Source organism: Triturus cristatus, chromosome 4_1, assembly GCF_964204655.1.
Source record: "Triturus cristatus chromosome 4_1, aTriCri1.1, whole genome shotgun sequence".
In the NCBI taxonomy this organism is placed as follows: Eukaryota; Metazoa; Chordata; class Amphibia; order Caudata; family Salamandridae; genus Triturus; species Triturus cristatus.
Window position 1 is genome coordinate 1,234,540,136 of NC_140585.1, and position 20,767 is coordinate 1,234,560,902.

The 20,767-nt window shown below is 47.8% G+C and overlaps 1 protein-coding gene across 2 annotated transcripts in view; it reads right to left on the reverse strand.

Annotated features, from left to right (window-relative positions):
• LRP1 (LDL receptor related protein 1) overlaps positions 1-20,767 on the reverse strand; it is a 1,298,976-nt gene that overhangs the window by 1,050,366 nt on the left and 227,843 nt on the right. For both annotated transcript variants that reach the window (XM_085654639.1, XM_085654638.1), the window contains exon 7: positions 2,073-2,235. In XM_085654639.1, coding sequence (XP_085510765.1) covers positions 2,073-2,235 — 163 coding nt within the window. The remainder of the gene's footprint in view (positions 1-2,072; positions 2,236-20,767) is intronic.

Genomic DNA, 20,767 nt, shown 5'->3' on the forward strand with positions numbered 1-20,767 from the left:
ATCAAAAAATTACAACTAAAGCAAAACGTTCATTGGAAAGACAGCGAAAAACGAATTCTCTTGAAGCAGTTGAAAGGCAGGCCCCAGATGAAAACACGTCTAGGCACTCCATCTCAGCAATTGGTGTTAGCTGAGCTGTAGCACACCTGCATGATAGTCAAGCTCTCTTCCAAGAATTGACCATTGCTCGTTTTAGCTCTATCCGGAAACCTTGACATTAACAGCGAATAAATGAATACAACAAAAGCAGCTACATTTCCCACATTAAATAGAGCAGGAATCTGAAAATACCGCGCCTAAGCTTGCGGCACCAAGGAAACGAATATTCGCATTTTCTAAATGCACTGATCACGCAGCCTTCGGTAGCACGTGAGGGACTTGTACAACAGGGCTCTATTCAGAGCTGGATTACTCCGGATTCAGGAGGAGAGAGGGCATAAATCGGTGCTAGTAATATCGAAAGTTTAAATAGAATATGCATACAGTGGCAAGTAAGAGTGTCAGACCAAACCTCGGTCATAAAAGGGCGGCAGTTTTTTTTTTTTTTTACAGGCGCCAGGTCAAACCGCAGGCCAGATAAACCTGCCCTCTCCATGACTGACAGCAATAATTAAACTGCGCCTTACTTCCCCAGCGCCATTACTGCACTATCTGGTGGACTCTAGAATCTTCTCCCTGTCGGCGCGGGTTAAACCTAATGAGACTCAAGCTGCTGCTTCGAAGTCGAATCTGTCCCCTTATCTGATCCTAGGGGTGCCTCAAGGACGGCCGATCTCCAGCCCCTGAGACGGCAGCCACCCGGGGCCCTTGGGTCACATCTATTTTAAACGGTGACGTATAGCGAAAGGAGCTGCGCCATTTGGAGAAGGATCCGGACGGGAAGCACTTAAACTTCCTCTAGAAAAACTCGCCTGGCTGCTGCCGAAGTTCAAGATGACCACCCTATAGGGTTATACCAAAAATATTCCCCCCACCCCGTGGGCACAGAAACTCCATTCAAACCTATTATGTGGATAGATAGATGTGTGTCCCCTGGGCTGCAAGCCCACTCCCTGCCACGAGTCCCCCTTGTGAACAGGTAGCTTTCTCTCTCTCCTGCTTAGTAGGCCTTCTCTGGAACCATCTCCTCTTCGGTTCACGCCTCTCACACAGCTCTTTGTAAACTTGTTAGAAGTATTTTTTGGCTCACTTACTCATTGCTTTCCTTGCGGGGCGCCTAGTTGGTCCATAACCAGCATGTTGATTGGACAGCGCTTTACGAGTGCCAGTTTCACTCATTCTTTCAGTCAGTCGACTTGTGCCCACAGCGAGTGAGGCACCGGGAAGATGAGCCACACTGGAGTCACCATCACTGCAAGCCCAGACGAGGAATGGCTCTGCCCACGGTGGCACCCGGCACCATGGCAACCGGCAGTGACAACACAATGGGCTGACAATGCAGGCAATGGGCCGAGCTGGTCATGGGAGGACCAGTGTGAGATGAATGAATCTAAATGCCGGGTCCGGGCAAACCATGCACAGTGATGGGTAGCACACTGAGCTCTGCAGCCAGAATGATCATGAGTTCCAGTACTTCGCACCATACAACAGAATATTCCACACCATACGAACGGTGGTCTGTCCTTTACTAGAGCCAGGGATGGAGTGGAATCCATGGACGAGGCTGGAGATCAGAAATGAGCATCCGCCATTCAGAACCAAACGCAGGCGCCCCGCATTCACCAGTGAGGAGAGAACCACAGCACAATTCTCCAGATCCATGACATGGATTGCCCAGACTTCTGTAAATACCACTAGCTATTCCACTGATGTCACCAGTGTCACAGTTCTGCACGTGCACTGCTCTGTGCTCCTAAAGAGGCCTGAGAAGCACGGGCAATCACTGTGGATTCCAGCGGTGTTATTTAATGGAGGGCGGCAATTTCCCAGAATGACAGCTCATTCCCTCACACCAAAGTCTGACCGTATCAAACTTTCTGCTGTCCAAACCACTCCTCATACCTTTCCCTCTCTCTCTTACCACACACTACTGCAGGCCCCTCGTGCCCTCCCATGCCCGAAAGATCACTCACCCCATGGCCGGGTCCAAGGCGATGCCCTTGGGGTTGTACAGCTCGAGGTCCAGCAGGGTTACGCAGGTGTCGCCGTTCTTGTTGCACACGAAGATCCGGTCGTCAATGTCGTCCACGAAGTAGAAATTCCCAGTCAGCCAGTCTATTGCCATCTGCTCCACATCTGTCCACAGATGATAGGGAGAAAGGAGAAACAAAAGAGATCAGGAAGAGCATCCCACAGATGGGACCATCAATGAAACAAAACAAGGGCAATGCAAAGCAAAACAAGTCTAGAAAATGAACAGACAGTGTTGCATTGGATCAAGGTGTGCGCTCCACAGGATATGACACATACGACACTGCGGTGGGCAGGTTTTCTATTTCACTAGCAGTAGGTCCACAGATTAAAGTTCAGACATAGCCTGGACTGTGGGGCATCAAATCGTTGACGGCTCCGCAAGGGGTATCACCGAGGAGCTTCATCATGTAAAGGTGGTGAGCAGTCAGCATGACAGCACAGCATCACATTCTGACCAGAGTCAGAAAGTAAGAAATCAGAGAATTTAAGAGACCAATTTTTTAATTTCCAAAAATGCCCTCTCCATTGAGCCCAAATGGCAGGACTTGCCCAGTGGCACAGAGGTCCTGTTTAGTTTACGAAGCATCAATAAAACTACTTCTAGAAGCTGCCGCCGAGGTGAGGATCTTGATATCTGGATTATTTATTTATGGAGTTTTATATAGCGGGCATATGGCCCGAAGGCGTTACAACACTTTACATAGGAAAGAAACAGAGCCGACCAAAGCAATGAGAAATGCACACAAGAGCAATATATGTAAAAAAAATAAAAGAAAAGGAGGAGGGAACAGGATGGAACATAAACTAAATAAAAACAAACTCTTGCAACACATCAGTCAGACAAAATATCAAATATAGACAGAATGTTCCAGGATGGCGCAGATACAAGGGAAACACCTGAAGGCAAAGATCATGGAAAAGTGATGCCCTAAAGAAGTAAGTGCGAGGGCAGCATGGTGGGTAAAGGCGAGATAAGGAAGGAGTACAGAAGGAGGCTGGAGAAGTTTCAACTAGAGTCCATGGGCGAGAGGGAGGCAAAAGCTAAAAGCCAAAAAGAGTAGGTGACTTAAAGACAGAGCCTGAGAATGTGCATGACATCACAAAGAAAAGTTTGACTCGGGCTGGACTTAGTGTCTTTGGAAGAGCAGCCTCAGCTCAGTCTTCAAGCTAGACAGTCAGACGAGAGGTCTGTAAGACTCGAGAGAGAATTCCAAATTCGAGTTGCACTGCACTAAAAGTACTGTGCTTACCCTTTTAAAAGTCAGAGGTTCCAGGGCTTAATTTGTATAAAAAAATAAAATGAATAAGAGCGAGGGCCCTTGTCAGGAAGCCACTGCAGGTTGCTCCACCCATTGCCCTTGCCAATGACAATACCACCACAAATAGTAACCATCACACGCCTACAAGTGTGACAATTCAGACCATTCCAGGCGCCCAACGCTAATAGAATGGATCGTGATGCAGGTATTAGTCAATTTCAATGTATATTATATTAACGATAAACAGGGGTGGGTGATAAATTCCGCTACACCGGCAGAGTTCGTGGAGTTTTAGCCACTCCACATTATGTTTGTAACAGGGAGTTCCGGCTCCGCCAACCACCACGTGGCAGAGTTTTTCTCATGCACGGCTCACCAAGGGCAAGTTGGCTAAAGTGAGCGAGAACTGATGTCCGCTAGCGTTAATTTCAGGTGCTAGGAGGGCACCCAGCAAGATTCTCAATGCAGGTGGTTGCGGGCTGTCGCGCACGTTCACGGTGAGAAAGCTACCGCTCGAGGAGAAAATCTGCTGGAGCGGCAGCAAAGAAGCAGCTCCCTCTTGTGCACCACGTGGTGCCATTCGCTGTGATTTTGCAGTGCAGAGCCAGCTCCCGGTGCTAAAAATCTGAGCGACGTGCCAATTTCCGTCCGTTCGCGTAACTGTACAAAATCTTGCTGAGTTTTTCTGTAACTCCATGGGATTCCATGGAGTGAAACTCTGCAAATTCCGCGCACTCCTAATAATAAACTGTTCTTGTGCTCATCTCTAAAGACTGTCATAAGTGCTGGTGTTGACAATGAAGTGCCAGTGCAGAGCACCGGAAACCACCGGCTGAAATTAAGCACCGAGAGTTTCCAAGAGAAATGTTTCCTCACTTTGTAAGGATTTGAGCCTACCAGACAATTTCAGCTTCGATGCCAGGTACCAAGTGTTAGTGAGATCTAGAACCTTATGGATGATGTAAGCCATCTTGTATAATGCTCTAGCTTCTATGGAAAAGCCATTTCAGTAGTAATAGCACCAGTGTAAAGTAGTCACATCTTTTAATTTCGGAGACAAAGCGTACTGCCGCGTGTAACTTTGCCTTCAGTAGCGTGGGAGAACTTTAGGAAGTCCAGTCAAAGAAAGTTGCCGTAGTCAATCAATGACAACACAAGTTAAGTCAAGAGGTCTTGTCCTGGGATGGAATGATTGATTCACTAACGCGATTACAGCTAAAAGCACACACTCTTGCCCACATGATGAAAACAGAAGGCGTGAAGCATGTGACACAGTAACATACATGATGCAGTAACAATCAAAGGAATGCACTACAATGACTACATGACTCTGTGCTGGCTCAGCACCAAAGTGTTTGGATACCAGTTTAAGTGGTCATTAGATGATAGCAGATAAATAACCTAGCACTGGTATCTGAGCCAGTGATGGGTATAGACAGTGGCAAAAGGAAAGAGGAGGATTTTCAGAGCTTCACAAAAGCATGACAAGGGACAGTGTTACAGACGGCCTCAGTAGTCTCACCAGTCACAGCATGAAGACTGGATCAAGGACAGAAGTAGAGAAGTTTAAGGAATGGTCGGGGCTTGCTAGAGCACCTAAATCTGGGGTGCAAATCGTGCGGGTAACCCTTGCGATGAAGCATTGGGACCCTGTGTGGCCCAGAGCAGTGCTCTACTGAGTGTTAGAAAGATGGACAGCTATTCGTGTAGCCTGCAAGGCAAAAGGAACACATGCTCACCTTCGGACACATCGTTACAATAGGAGGTGGGTGTGCAGGAGACAAAGTGACAGTGTACTGCAATAATGAAGCACAGCGACTGGGGGGTGTTACCAGTGCTGTATGGGGGCGGTTGGAAGAGAGGAATACAACCCAAGGCCAAGTGCTAAGCAGCAGGAGATGTTGTGCACTAAGACGCATTTTCAGATCCCAGTTTGAGCTCTGGATAACAAGAGAGGCACTGGAAAGTGAGGCTGCCAAGTTTGGCAGAGTTGTGTGCGGGATCCAGTAATGAGCAGAAGAGACTGCAGCGGTTCAGGATTCAGGCGGGACTGCAAAGTTGGGTGCTGGGTACCAGCGTTGCGGCATGTCAGGACTGGCATGCATCAGCAGAGCTGTGTGAGAGATCCAGGTGTGGAGGCTGCTCCATGTCATGCATGAGGTGAATTGATGGAGGCGTGTCAGGGTCTCAGAACTGGAATTGTACTGGTGCTGGTGATCTGGGGTGAGATGCACTGGCTGGGCGAATTTGGTCTGAAGAGTGCAAATGTGGGTGCAATGCATAGCATTGACCGAGCTGTGTCTGGGTCTCTGTAATAGAGTGGAATGGCACGGTAGGGGAGCTGCGGATCCAAATTGAAGTGATTAACAAAGCTGTATTGGATCGGAAAAGCATGAGTGCTGCAGATCTGGGGAGGGTACGGGGGTTGGATGGGGGGGGGGGGGGGGTAACAGACTGCTACTGATGTGTGGGACCGTGCAGTATATGGTCACGCGGTGACGCGGACCTGAAATGAGTTGCATTGATGATGCTGTGTGTGGGCCTTGTTGTTAGAATGGCAGGGATGCTGCAAATCCACCTAAAGATGCATTGGCCAAGCTGTACTGGGGCGAGTGCTGAATAGCAGGATGGTATGGTGCCAGATTATCAATGCAAGAATAATTCGCAACATAAAATATATTTTTTTAATTGACTTTTGCAAAAATATTATTGTGCCTTTGTCCATAACAGAAAATCTGCCCCCACGGGGGCGATATATTTGTAACTAATATTTAGGACACGATATTTCGGTCAGATGATATTCCGGTAACTCAGCGGGGGAGCGGTGGATCTGGACAGAGGTGCATGGACAGAGCTTTGGCTTTCGGGATTCGAGTAGCAAGGGTGCTGCAGAGCCGGGCCGAGGTCCACTGGCAGTGCTGTAGTGGGTTCACGAGGAATATAGTCCTGCCATAGAGCTATGGGCTTGCTGCAGGTACAGAATAAAATAATTCAGATCTTGCCACTGGGTACAGCATCGTGGCCCTTGAGATCAGGGCTGGCTCTAGGGCAGTGCGATCGGTGCCACTGCACCAGACGTGGACTTGGGGAGGGCCGGGGCGCTGTGTCTTCAAGTACAATATGGTTTTAGAAGCCTGCTGCAGCGTTCCTGGCCTCCAGCAATTTTAAGGTCAAAAATAAAAATGTTATGATAACTCTGGGGATTGATGCACCTGCTGCAGAATGATCAGAGGTTTGTCTAGTGGAAGTTTTTACTCATTAGAAAGTAGCGCAGAGGGTTAATGTGCCTGCTGCAAAGCACGAGTACAATGCAGATCACAAAGCGCATACAATGTAAATAGATCAGTGCGTTACTGCTTCTGTCTGAGAGGCCCTTTCTTTTGTTTGTTTAGTTTATACGTTTCAATTGTAATATAGATCAATGAGCTATCAACTATGATCAAAAAGTCAACGCTCAACCATAGTGTTACACTTTTTATTCTGATTTTGTGCTTCTCCAGACCAAGCACTCTTGAACTAAACTGTCTACCAAGTACGGATGACCTGTGAATCCTACACCTTGTAATCCTCTGTATGATGTAACATTTCCTATACACTGATTTACACACAAGATTTATTGTCTCTGTGTAATGTGTATGTGATGTAAAGTGCTCCGACACCCTGCACTGGTAGGAGTGGCGCTATAAAGCTAAATAAAGGCATGAGAGAGAGTGGTTATGGAGACTTGAGGGGCAATGTTAAAGGGTGGTAGTGACTAAATCCATGGTGAAGAAGGTCTTCGAAGGTGCCAACAAGCAATGTCACACCGGGTGGCACCAGCGCTAAAGCTGGTCCTGGGATGCAAGATCACATAATGCAAGGAATAGGACCAGGGCTTTAAGTGTGCCGGGTCTCACCGGGTCTGAGCACCGGCAGTTTTTTAAAGGGGGCCTCGAAACGGGTCTCTCTCGGGCTCCGTTTTGTGCCCTGGCACAGGCAGTCCGTTTTTTTCCAGACTGCAGTGACAGCAGGCACATCGATGTGCGCGTGCTCACATTGCTCACTTCTCACTGGTGGAGAAGTTATGGCATGACGTCATCCTAGGTGAGCATTTTAGGGGAAGAAAAATCCTTTAAAGAGATTCCTTTTCTCTCCGGATTTCCCTTCTCTTTTTGAAACAGGGGAGCAGCAACCTCGTCATGGAGTCAGCTGGACTTTAAGTGGAATTTTTTCAATATAGTATACAAGCCATAGTTGATGCTTATTTATCTTATGTAACTCACAACCAGTGACAAAGCCAATAATCCTGACTTCTTGTAGGCATGATATTACGTGCTGTATCATATATCTGGATGCAATGACAGAAACAGCAAAATACAAGTCGGGCGGCACACTATGCTAAGCCCAGTTTTTTAGTTTAAGTGATCTCAAGCCACGCCCTTGATGAAATTGGCCACGCCCCTTTAGTAGACCCCCCAGTTTTTTAATTCCACTTAAAGCCCTGAATATGACAGCTAATGTTCAGAGCACGCAGTGCCGTGCCAGACCCACCGAGGTACACGACACCATGGCAGTCCTGGGAAATGACCAGCCGAGCAGCATCATTCAGGAAGCCGTGGACCCCCGAGTCTGCACGAGTGTGTCTTACCTTCACAATGACTTCCAGTGCACACACGGTCGCCAATGAATGGAAACTGAAATAATTATAAACACACACATTGATCCTTCTCCGCCTAGCTGGCTTTCCTGTACTTATGTTTCGACATAAATTAATCCATCGTTAAAAAAACAGAAACCCGAAATCAGTCGGAATGAGAAAACAATTCTCTGAACGTTCCAACTCAAACACAAACCCTAAAAAATTAACTAGCAGGACAAACAGTCCAGATGCTCACATGATGCCTTCCGATTTCACAATAGCTGGCTTTTAACATGAACCTTGTGAAGTACTTCTTCTTTTTTAAATAGACGTTTTCGAAAGAAAAATAAAAAAAGCAGGACCAACGTCAAGAGACACAAAAACTTGAATGCTGTTCCCGCAAAAGGCCAGGCGAATTTGAAAGGTGAACAATCGGTTACATCCGGTGTGGGGAATTAGGGTAGATTTAGGCAGTGTCGTATTACGAACTGTAGGGGCCCCAGCCAAAACGCAATTTGCCTCCCCCCCCCCCCCCCCCCGCATCCTTAATAACTTTATACTCATGTTGGTGCTAATTATACCCTGCATGGTGCCAAACAAACTTTTGGAAACGGTTGAAATGTCTTCCCAAGGACACCGAGATGACCCTGGGCAAAGAGAGCCAGAGTAGAGCCGGGCACAAGGAATAGGGGGGCCCGATACAGAAATAGACCGATGTGAACTAGAGAGAGAGGCTCACTTTCCCAAGGGGGCCCTTTGAAAGCGGGGCCCTGGGCATTTGCCCACTTTGCCCAGGTTTTAAAACGTCCCTGGGTTTGCCTTGATGCAAAACTCACTATGAGGCCCATGTGAGCCAGCTCAAACCAAGACACGCGACCTATTAACTCAGAACAGACAGGCTGGCTTTGGAAGCTGCTTTTGAGACCGTCCAGCTCAGTATGTAAGCAGCTTGAGTGTGGTTACATACCCGGTTTTAGGGTTACCACGGGCAGCTGTGTTTTTTTTTTTTTTACCGGCATGACCAGTTTTTAATGTCCCGTTTGGTGTAAAAACTTGGAAATTCACTTAAAGCCGGGTTTTAATGCCCTTGTCGGTACATAATTTAACCAGTAAATATATTAAGAACGCCTTTTAAAATGTGTTCTAGAGCCGAGTTGATTCCTTGACTGATAATTAAAGTAAATAAAGACAGAAAGACCCTGTTAAAAATGTTTACAGTCGATTTTCTATTAAGATTAATATAAGTGTCATGTCTGGGCCTTTGCGGAATCCTAAACAAGAACACAGGACAGGTATTTTTCGTTGTGCCAACTCTAGCCATGTACAAATGTCTGGTGTGCGGTACCTCCAGTTGTAAAAACGACAATAACCCTTTATTTGACACTTAGCTGCGAGTGTGTTTATAACTACCCAAACGAAATTATGTTCACAATCTTTAAAAGAATAAGATTAAGAAAGAAGCACTGGTAACACCAATAGGTTTGGAGTTGTTTGCCAATCATTCTGCTTTCTCTGTGCTTTTTTTTTATTTGTTATTTAGATTTTGTTAAACTTTATTGCTAAGGGAACTTTCAGGTTCTCAACAATAATAAAAAAAAAAACCTGGATAAAAGCAAACCAATTTTCTGGTCTCAAAGCACACGTTAGAATAGTAGTCCCTGGCTCTTAAGGGACCTACTTTGTGGACGGATGTCCCCCTTGTGAAAGTGCAAAATGCAGGCACCCATAATGAAGTTAGCCAATGGCTGAAGAGGGCAAATCAAATGCCCCAACCTTTATGCTGTAATGCGGTGAAGAAAAAGGTGAAAGATCCAATAACAAGCCTGTGGGTGATGACGGCAAGCTGAAGCCCCTATATGCAAGTATAGTAGATGTATCATTTTAGTAAAATGAAAACATTTTGGATAACACCAGGCTTAAAAATTAATTGCAAGTGTCTCAACTTATGACTTGCAGCGGGTTCCATGCAGCTCTTTGATTCAGGTGCATAGCTCACTGAGCTATAATACTCCAATTTTACCTTGTGACCTTCAGTAACACAAAGATCTATGAAACAAAGGCATTAACCACAGATATATCCTACATGAAATACAAATCTAAATGCGATCAAATAAGCGCATTACCCATCAGTATTATTTTATGGTGCTTTTCACCTGATCAGGGAGTGCACACACCTCTTTAGCAAGTGCATTACCTACCAGAGTTAACTTGTCTACTGTACGCTAAAGGTTCCTGGATAAACACAGGTCTCTGCAGCAGGTACCATGAAAAGGGTTGATCGGAGTCTCTATGGGGTTCTCTGTTTCTACACTCCGCCATTCACAACCCCCGACTTAATGATCTGGAAGCCACAAACAAAAAGAAAACTTGAGCAATGGTCTTGGAGGAGTTCTCTGCCTAACTTGAGACCGGAAGTGGAATTACCGGCACCAGGAGGACCAGGATCACACACAGGACTAGAACCAAGAGTAGGACCAGAAGGAAGAGCAAGATCAGGGACAGGAGAACCAGAAGGACCAAAAAACAAGCACCATGGGACCTAAGCCAGAAGGACCAAGACCATGAGGACAGGCACCAGGGGACGGGGTCAGTTTGACCTCTGCCAAGAGGACCAGGATCAAGGGAACGATGGCCACGAGGACCAGCACCAGGAAAGTTGGCATCAGGAGGATTGGGTTTAAGAGGAGCAGAAACAGTGCAAAGCCTATGAAAGGAACGTACAGGCACAGGGCACCAGAAGGACAGAAGATGGGACTAGGAACTGGATGACCACAAAGAGAAATATCAAGACCAGGAGGACCGAGGGGATCAGGAAAACCTGAGACAGGGAGACTACACCAGAGGTACCAGGATCATGACTTTGGAGGAGGCAAAAGACCAGAAGCACCAGAACTGAGACGACCAGGAGGGTCACAACAAAGAAGACCACAAGAACGTGCAAGATCAGGACCAGCAGGAGGACCATAACTAAGAGGAAGGGTGGAGAACCAGGAGCGTAAGCAATAAGATAGGAACACAATAAGGAGGACACCAGGGTATCAGGTATACGACCAGGAGGAAGAGGAGCAGGTCCAAGGTTCATACCAGGAGATGAGGACCTGGACAAGGCAGAGGAACCATAGGAGGGGGGTATAACCAGGGACAAGGGACAGAAGATTATGACCGGGAATAAGAGGATTAGAAGTAGAAAGAACAAGACTAGGGCCCAGAGGAAGGGCAGAAGGAAAGGGAAGATGAGGAAGATGAGGAGAAGCAGAAGGATCAAGAGCAGAATGGAGACTAGTAGGGCGGGAATACCAGGAGGAAGCCAATGCTCTAGCCCACATGTACAAGGTCATGCTCTTAGTTACAGAGGTCACACCTCTTAGAAATTATTTGTATGTGCTTTTTTAAGCCATGGATCCTTTATAGACCCCCCTCACACCTAAAGCACTACTCAACACCCTCAGCTATCTTACAATGCAGTCTGTTTGCCACCAAGTAAGTAATTCCGATCAGCTCTACTACTACATTTTTCCTTCTTGACTATCTGTCACCGACTGTGTTCTTTACGATGCCGCACCTCACAACTCAATCCTTTCTGCTGTACCCATTTCATGGGATCCCAGAGTAAACTTTCTCCATTTCCAATACTGGTTGCAACAAATACATTTTAAATAACAGTGTCGTGAGACCCAGCCAACGCATGACCACAAACGGTTTCATGCAGTGCAGCCACCCAGTGCATCTACTGAGGTAGAATAACGAGACCCACGGGCCTAAATAGAAACAAGAGCTGTTCTGCTACAACTGCATGTCAGTCCAAGCTTTCGAAAAAGAAAATGAAATGGCTGTTAGCAGAAATTTCAAGTTTCTCCTCATTTTTATGTTTGAAGATTATTCTTTGATCAACTTTTATATTCATCAGGATGACCCAAGCCTTCACTAAGAAAATAAAACCCTCAGTAAAGGCACATCTTATCGAAAGCTCAAGCCTTTTTTTTTTTTTTACGAAAGCCCAAGTCTTCAGCTCTGAAATACTATTTTTAAAAGGCTTGAGCTCAGGGGATTATCAGAAAAATTGAACCTTCACTGTAAAGAGCCAATTCTTTTACGGTGAAAAAAATCACATAGAATCAAGCCTTCACCACTGAGAGCAAGTCTTCATAAGGGAACCCCAAGAGGCCATCAAGAAAACCAAGCAGTCAACGCAAACATGGATAGCACATTTTAAGGCAACAGCAAATCTTCATCATGGACAGACAAGCCCAGGCTTCACCGTAGATAGTCAAACCTTCTCGAGGGAAAGCACATCTTTATAAGGAAACCCAAGTGTTCATCAGAATATCAAGCCTTCATCACAAGGAGTGAAGTCTTCACCACCGATGGCAGCTTTTCACAAGGATAGCCCAAGCCATTACAAAGAGCCAAGCATTCATATGGGAAAGAACAGTTTCATAAGGGCGGATCATGGGTTCAGAGAAAGCAAGTCTTTATGAAAGAAACTACTGTCATGAGGAACTAGCAGTTGCAATGCAATAGGTCTTGCATTTGCGAGAGTTTGATCTGTTGGTATTGTAAATGACCATGCCTTTTAATTATCTGTTTCAATAATTAACACATAACTAAAAGGCATTGTCATTTACAATGCCAATAGATCAAACTCTTGAAAATGCGAGACCTATTTAATTGCAAAGAACAGCTGCCATTCTCCAGGGCTGCTTGGAAAGTTAAAACACGCATGGCGCGCTGAATGCAGCAGGAACGCATGCAGTGTCTGCAGTAGGTGAAACTTATTAAAGAAAATAGTGCTTACAGACTAACGCATAGTTTCTTACCTGTCGGAGTAGTTTTGCAGCTTGAAGGCTTTCTGGATTCACTATGCTGTGCATTATTCCGCCATCTTGTGGTTGGGTCCGGAATTAAGTATTGTCTCTTTTTTTTCGTGGCCCCGGTGGGCGGCGACTTCCCACCATTTGGTGTCCTTCGTGACGTCGGCGCGCTTCCTGCGGAAGCTCCCACCTTTGGTCGCCACCTTCGGATTCTTTTTTCTTGTCTTGTGTTAATCCTGTTTTCTCTGTTATTTTGTAAAGTCTTGTTTATCATTAACCCTTTACCTCATGTCTCATCTTTCTGGGGGAAGAGGGTGGGTTCGCTAGTGAATCCAGAAAGTCTTCAAGCTGCAAAACTACACCGACAGGTAAGAAACTATACGTTTTGCAGCATGATTCTTTCTGGATTCACTAGGCTGTGCATAGACTTTGTAGCGGTTTGTCCTTATTGTGGTGGCTGGGTGGAAGATGCGCACTGGTTACTGAATATGTGTTATAAGACCTTCTGTTCCACTTGCGCTTCTTTGCTCATTTGAATATCCACACAGTAGTGCTTAGTGTACGTATGCACTGAAGACCATGTTGCCGCTTGGTAAATGTCTTGGATAGGTGTGTTCGCTAGAAAAGCAATTGTTGCTCCTTTCTTCCTTGTTGAGTGACCCTGAGCTGCTCCTTGTAACTGTTCTCCTGCCTGCTTGTGGCAGATTTGAATTGTCTGAGCAATCCATCGTGCAATGGTATTCTTGGTGACTGGTCGTCCCAGAAAACTACTTGCGAAGGAGACAAAGAACTGTTTTGTTTTCCTGAATTCCTTTGTTCTCTCTATATAGTGCATTACAGCCCTTCTGGAGTCCAGTGTGTGTAGAGCCCTTTCTGTTTTTGTGGTCGGTTTTTGGAAAAAACGTGGTATTTGGATTGTTTGGTTAATATGGAACCAAGACACCACCTTTGGCATGAAGTGTAGGTCCGTCCTCATTACAATCCTGTCCTTGTAAGTAGGGCTCTTGGAGTGCGAGCGCTTGCAACTCACTTACTCTTCGTAGTGACGTGATTGCCACTAAGAAGGCAGTCTTTAGCGTGAGCATGTGCAGTGTAGCCTTGTGAATAGGTTGAAAGGTTGCCTTCATCAATTGAGTTAGCACTACATTGAGATTCCATGCTGGTGCTGGCATCCTCTTGGGGGGGCGGGGGCGATTCTCTTGGCCCCTTCCAAGAATCTCCTCACCACTTGAGAGGTGAAGAAACGTTTCCCAGTTTCTCCTCTTGTGTAGGCCACCACCGCAGCAAAGTGCACCCTCAGGGATGTGTAGCTTAATCCGCTTTGTAGCAGGTGCGTTAAGTACTTTAGTACTGTTGATTCCCTTGTGACCTTCCGTTGTAGTTTCTCCTTGATACACCATTGGGAGTACCTCTTCCATTTTGCTATGTAGCACTCTCTTGTGGTAGGCCTCCTTGCCTCCCTGAGTCCTGCCATAGTACTTGCTGGTAGTTTTAGGTGCGTAAATTCTAGGTCTTCAAGAGCCATGCTGCTAGGCTGAGACCCTCTGGTTCTGGATGAAGCACCCTTCTGTTCTGCATTGTTAACAGGTCCCTTCATCTTGGGAACCTGTGTGCTGGTTCTTGTGCCATTTCTACTATCTGCGAGAACCAGGACTGTCTGGCCCACTGAGGTGCTATCAGTATCAGCATCATGTTGCTGATTCTGCCTTTGCTGAGTACCCGGTGTATCAGTGGTATCAGGGGAAAAGCATATGCAAAGCTCTTTGACCAACTTATCCATAGTGCATTCCCTTGGGACCGATGGTCCGGTTGTCTGGATGCGAAGTGTTGGCATTTTACATTCTGGTGTGTTGCAAATCGGTCTAGTTATGGAGTACCCCATTTATGGAAAAGCTTCTCTATTTCCTGCTGGTTGAGCTCCCATTCGTAGGATGCCGATGTCTGTCTGCTGAGCCGGTCTGCTTCCACATTTTCCTTTCCTGGGAGAAGTATTGCTAGCCCTGATAATGGTACGGATTGTGTTCCTCCTTGTTTGTTGATGTAGAACATGGTGGTTGTGTTGTCTGTTTGGACCAACACCCTGTTCCCTTACTGCTCTTTCTGAAAGGCTTTTAAGGCTAGGAATACAGTCTTTAGATCGAGGTAGTTGATGTGTCTGACCGCATCTTGCTGCGACCATAGACCCCTCACCTTGAGCTTGTTCATGTGTGCGCCCCACCCCATCTGGGAAGCGTCCATTGTAATAGTCACTGTTGGTGATGGTGGTGTGAATGGCTTCCCCTATGATAGGTTTTCCTTTTTCCACCACGCTATTTCCTGATGCACTGCGTGCGTGACAACCACGAGATCTTCCCAACTCACTCTGGCCTGTGACCATTGCTGCTGGATCCATTCCTGGAATGGTCTCATGTGTAGTCTATATTTGGGACTAGGTGGATGCATGACGCCATCATTCCCATCAGTTTGCTCACCATCCTCACGGTCAGAACTTGCCCCTTGCGGTAATGACGTTTTTCCTTCAGTATCGCCAATGTTCTCTTCCTGCTGGGGAACACTTTGGCCTGAATGGTGTCGATCTCTACCACCAAGAATATCTTGATCTGTTCTGGTTCTGTAGACAATTTCTCCCAATGGATCGAGAAACCCAGTCTGGTCAGTGTTAGTATGACCTGCTGGATGTGTAGTCTGCATTGGCCGTACAAACTTGCCTTTACGAGCCAGTCATCGAGATGGAGGTATACGTGTATCCCTTTATTTAATGAGTTTTATATAGCGCTGGCTAGACCTGGAGGTATCAAGAGCGCTTTACATGAGGTTCCACAAAGTTACAAAATATGAGTTACATCAATTACAACATTGCATAAGTTACTAGTAAAACATTCAAAGAGCGTAGGAGATTAGATAGCTGGAGCGTAGAAGGGTAAGGGGGTAGGGTGAAGGGGTAGGAGGGAAGTACGACGGCGAGATGAAGGAAAGTCTGCCCTAAGTCCGGCTGGGTAGGTGAGGGCCTAGGGGGAAGTCCATGGCCCATCTCCTCTTTAGCTATCAGGTAGCTCCACCAGGCATCGGCCAAATGGCAAGGTCGCGGTTAAAAACATTTAAAGAACATAGGAAGACGTGATAAATGGAGCATAGAAGGGTGGGGTCAAAGGGTAAGGGGGAGATACGACGGCGAGACGAAATCAGGACTGCCCAAAGTCCGGCTGGGTAGGTGACGGCCGAGGGGGAAGTCCACAACCTATCTCCTCTTTAGCTAAACAGGTAGCTCCACAGGGCATCGGTCAGCTAGCTAGGTCTCAACGGTCGGAGGAAGATCCCATAATTTAGGTCATGATGGGAGAGCCAGGTGGGGGGGGATGGTGGGAGAGCACCCCTAGCCTCGCTGGTGTCCGCTCGATGAGCCTGTCCATGGAGTCCAGAGTGGGTGAAGGGGCTTCTTTATTAGCTGCAGTCTGGTGGAGCGAGCAGGGGGTGGGTGGAGAAAGGGCTTCAAGAGTGGGGAATAGCTGCCAGGCTCCATTGTTGCTCTCCATTAAAAGGTGTGTTTATGATGTTGCTTTGCACCTCTGGCTTGAATCCCGAAATTCTGAGCCATGCGTATCTTCTCTGAAGTCAATCCTATCATCATTGGCCTGCTTGATGTTTCTGCCGCATCCAATGCCGATTTTAGGCATGTATTCGCCATGCTTTTCCCCTCTTCTACCAGGTAAGTTGCTCTTTGCTGGTACTGTTCCGGTAGATGTTTTAGGAGCTGTCCTACTTCATCACAGTGTTGGTAAGCGTGCCTGTTGATCAGGGCGTTGGAGTTAGCGATGCGACATTGGATTGCCGCATTTCTCTCCACTTTTCTCCCTGTGAGATCCATCCTCCTACTCTCCTTGTCTGGAGGTGGTCCAGCATTAGTGGGTACATTGGCCCTCTTCCCAGCCGTGGCTGCAATAATGGAGTTGGCTGGCACTGAACCTTGGATGTATGCAGGGTCCTGTAAAGAATGTTTGGATTTCTTCTCAGTCCTAGGGGTCACAGCGTTGCATGTTGCAGGCTCCTTAAAGGCATCTCTTCCTTGATCCAGCACACTAGTGAGCATGGGCAGGAATTGGCTCTTAGTTTGTTGTGGCAGTAGAGTTTCCAGGAGGAAACATGATTTCAGCTTCTCTTCCTCCATTTTCACCCCATAAGTTTGTGCAGCCTTCTGCACGAACATGTTGTAGACCCCTATGTCGTCTGGCGGCGAGGGCCTCGAAGGGTACGTGGTTACCCCCTACTTCCGGCAATTCTGTGTCGACACCTTGCCAATCCATGTCTTGCGCCTCTGAGGGTGTCGAGTACCAGCAGGATTGAAGGTCTTCGTCGCCTTCTTCCTCGAAATAGTAGTCTTCGTTCCAGAGTTCCTCGACTGGTTCAGGAGTTTTCGGCGGTTCCGTGTCTTCGTCGTCTCTTTTGACTTCGACCGGGGGTTTCGGCGGGATGGTGTACTGGCTCATCTTCTCGTCGAAGTCCTTTTTCCGTTGAAGGATGCTCGCCATTTCGGCCTCAAGCCTTCCCTTCTTCCTCTCCATCTCGGCGGCATGTTCGGCGTCGAGGGTTGGAGCGCTTCTCTTCGTGGCCGTCGACGACGCAGTCTGCCCCTCTTTTCTCGGCGCAGAGGTGTCCTTTTCGAGGGGAACCTTCGACGAACTTTGTTTCTTGAGGCCTTTCGCCGATTGGGAGTCCTATTTGAAGGATTCGCTCGGTTGGCTGTCCCTGGTAGCTGTTGCTTTCGTCGAGTGTTTCGACGGCAGAGCTCCCTTCGAGGACTTCGCTTCACTTCTGTGAGTGTCGCTCGGGGCTTTTGCTTCACCCTTTCGAGTGTCGCCTGATTGTTTAGAGGTCGACGACTCCCTTACCTCCTTCAACGTCTTCTTATGGACCTTGACGACCGTGCAGTCCTCTGGTCCTTCGGCGATGTTGTCCTCCTCTCCACTGGAGAGACCCAAGTCTCGGAGCGATGGAGGTGGCCCCTGGCCCTGCATGTTGTGGTTCGCTCTTCTCTGCCTCACTCGGAGGGTCTGCGGTGTAAACGCAGAGCAGGCGTTGCAGTCTTCGCTGCCATGCTCGAGCAGCAGGCAGAGGTTGCAGACTGGATGCTGATCCTTCTGGGCATACTTGTGGTGGCAATTGGTGCAAAACTTGAATGGTGTTTTGTCCATCCCCGTGCTCAGGGTGCACCCTGCGAGCACATCCTCCATCGAACGTCGTGGTTTTGGTCACAAAACTTCTCCCTCGTCGCTCCAGGTACAGGACCTGTAGTCCGGTGTAGTTGAAACTTGCTTCTTCATCGATTTTCTTCGATTTACCTTGATTCCTCTTCCAAAACTCTGGAACTCTTCGGTAACGATCCAGACCCAACGGCGGAAAAAAGTATCTGAAGATGGCAACCAAAGGTGTGAGCTTCCACAGGAAGCACGCCGACGTCACGAAGGATAACAAACAGTGGGACGTCATCGCCCACCTGGGCCACGAAAAAAAAAAAGAAAGAAAATACTACGATTCCGGACCCAACCACAAGATGGGGGAATAATGCACAGCATAGTGAATCCAGAAGGATTCACGCTGCAAAAATAAGACCTACCGTGCAACAAACGAAGTAAAAGGGCAAGTTCTCAAGGGAAGTTACAAATGAAGACAAGGCTATACTAAGGAGGGACTAAGAAGCCTATTAGCGAATAAGAAGCCAGCAATGACACAAGCCAATGACCAATATGGGGTGAGTGTGCGGGGTTTGAAGTCCATACTCTAATACAGCATTCCTAGCAGAGCAGCGCACGCGCATCCCAGGCTGACCTAAAAACCAAGCACTTGTGAAGAAAAATCACGCCTTCACTACAAACCGCAGCAAAGAGCCAAGACTTTACTGCACATAACAAGTCTGCACCTCAAAGCGCCGCGCCAGCACCTCAAAGCGCCGCGCCAGCACCCCAATGCGCCACGCCTGCACCTCAAAGCGCCTGCACCTCAAAGCGCCTGCACCTCAAAGTGCCGCGCCTGCCCCTCAAAGCGCCGCGCCTGCCCCGTCAAAGCGCCGCGCCAGCACCTCAAAGTGCCGCGCCAGCACCTCAAAGCGCCAACTCAAAACGCCGCGCCAGCACCTCAAAGCGCCGCGCCAGCACCTCAAAGCGCCGCGCCAGCACCTCAAAGCGCCGCGCCAGCACCTCAAAGCACCGCGCCAGCACCTCAAAGCACCGCGCCAGCACCTCAAAGCACCGCGCCAGCACCTCAAAGCACCGCGCCTGCAACCCAAAGCACCGCGCCTGCAACCCAAAGCACCGCGCCTGCAACCCAAATCACCTCAAAGGCCCACGCCTGCACCTCAAAGGCCCACGCCTGCACCTCAAAGGCCCACGCCTGCACCTCAAAGGCCCACGCCTGCACCTCAAAGGCCCACGCCTGCACCTCAAAGGCCCACGCCTGCACCTCAAAGGCCCACGCCTGCACCTCAAAGGCCCACGCCTGCACCTCAAAGGCCCACGCCTGCACCTCAAAGGCCCACGCCTGCACCTCAGTGCACCGCACCTGCAAGCACTACAACTGCACCTATTTCTAAAATTTACGGTTTTCATGACAAAAAAGGATTTTGACATTCAAATCATATTTTTAGGCTCAAACATGTTGAGTGCTTGCCCAATCGACTACTTATGGCTCTATTATAAACAAGCAGTATGCAGTACCAATAACTAAATAGCTCTTTCGGTGCAAGAAATGTCAAGATGAGAAATTCTGTTAAGCTAACATGGCCTGTCTTGAGAAACCGCAAAACCCAGTCAATACCCGCCTGGTTGATGGCCGTCTGCTTCGATGCAGAGAAGCAGAGCAGCGCGCTCCAGCTATCCAGTTCCTATGCCAGATACAAGATTACTATACGTATCCGCTACTGAATATATGTTGTTACTACGCATTCCGTTGCAACGCATGCCTTTACCACGCATGCGTTACAATGGAATGTGTTCTCCACGCTTTCCCGTTACCTCGATTTTACCTTTACTCCGCTTTTTCTTGGGGGGGGGGGGGGGGGGGGGGGGAGAGACCCCCCCCCCCAAGCCCCCTTTCTTCTTTTTTTTTCCTTTTTCCGCAGGTCTCCGCCGACACTGAAAACGGACTGATGCTTTTTTTCGGATTAGGAGGACGTTTTTCCGTGATGACGTTGCTTGCGTGGTGAAGATGGTCGTTGAAGTATTACGCATTGTGAAGACGTTTACGAGGTAAGTGTATCGTTGTAAACGTATTGCGTAGAAAATGCTTCGTGGTAAAGGCTGTTTCCCCACCTGGAGCACACATTCCGTCGCTTTTCATCTCCCTCACACAATGCTAAAGGCTCGTCATCGCTATAGAGGACACAGGAAAAGTCTGCGGAAAGCTAGATGACTGGTTGTTTTTAGGGCAGAAAGAGCTGAAGCATCCTCGCTGAGTAACAGGCACAATTCACTCACACGGGTAATTTGCCGTCACAGAGAAATACCGCTCTGGGGCCTTGGAAAATGCTTTGTGATGCGTGGGGTTTCTCTTCAAAAACGCCTGCGAGACCCTCACCTTTTTAGACAGGGACATGGTCTGTAAAATTCATTCCTTGACGCAATTTAAGAAAATAAATACTCGTGGAGCCACTGCAGAGAGGGGTTAACTCACCTGTAGAACTGAGCGAAGCACAGGGCTGGTACGAAGGACAATTGTCCGTGGCTTCTATCTCAGACTCCAATCCTCCGCATGTTGTCTTGTGGATGCACACATGTAATCAGTCTTCCTTTCCACAAACGGATCACACTCTCCTCTGCTTGTGTGGCCTCAAGGATACTCAGCCGTGGACACAGCTGGACTTTAGCCTTCAGCTTCTTTCCCTCTTAGCATTCACTCCACACACTGCTGTGAGGTTCCAAGCAGTTCTCTAGCCTGATACATCAGTGTATTTATAC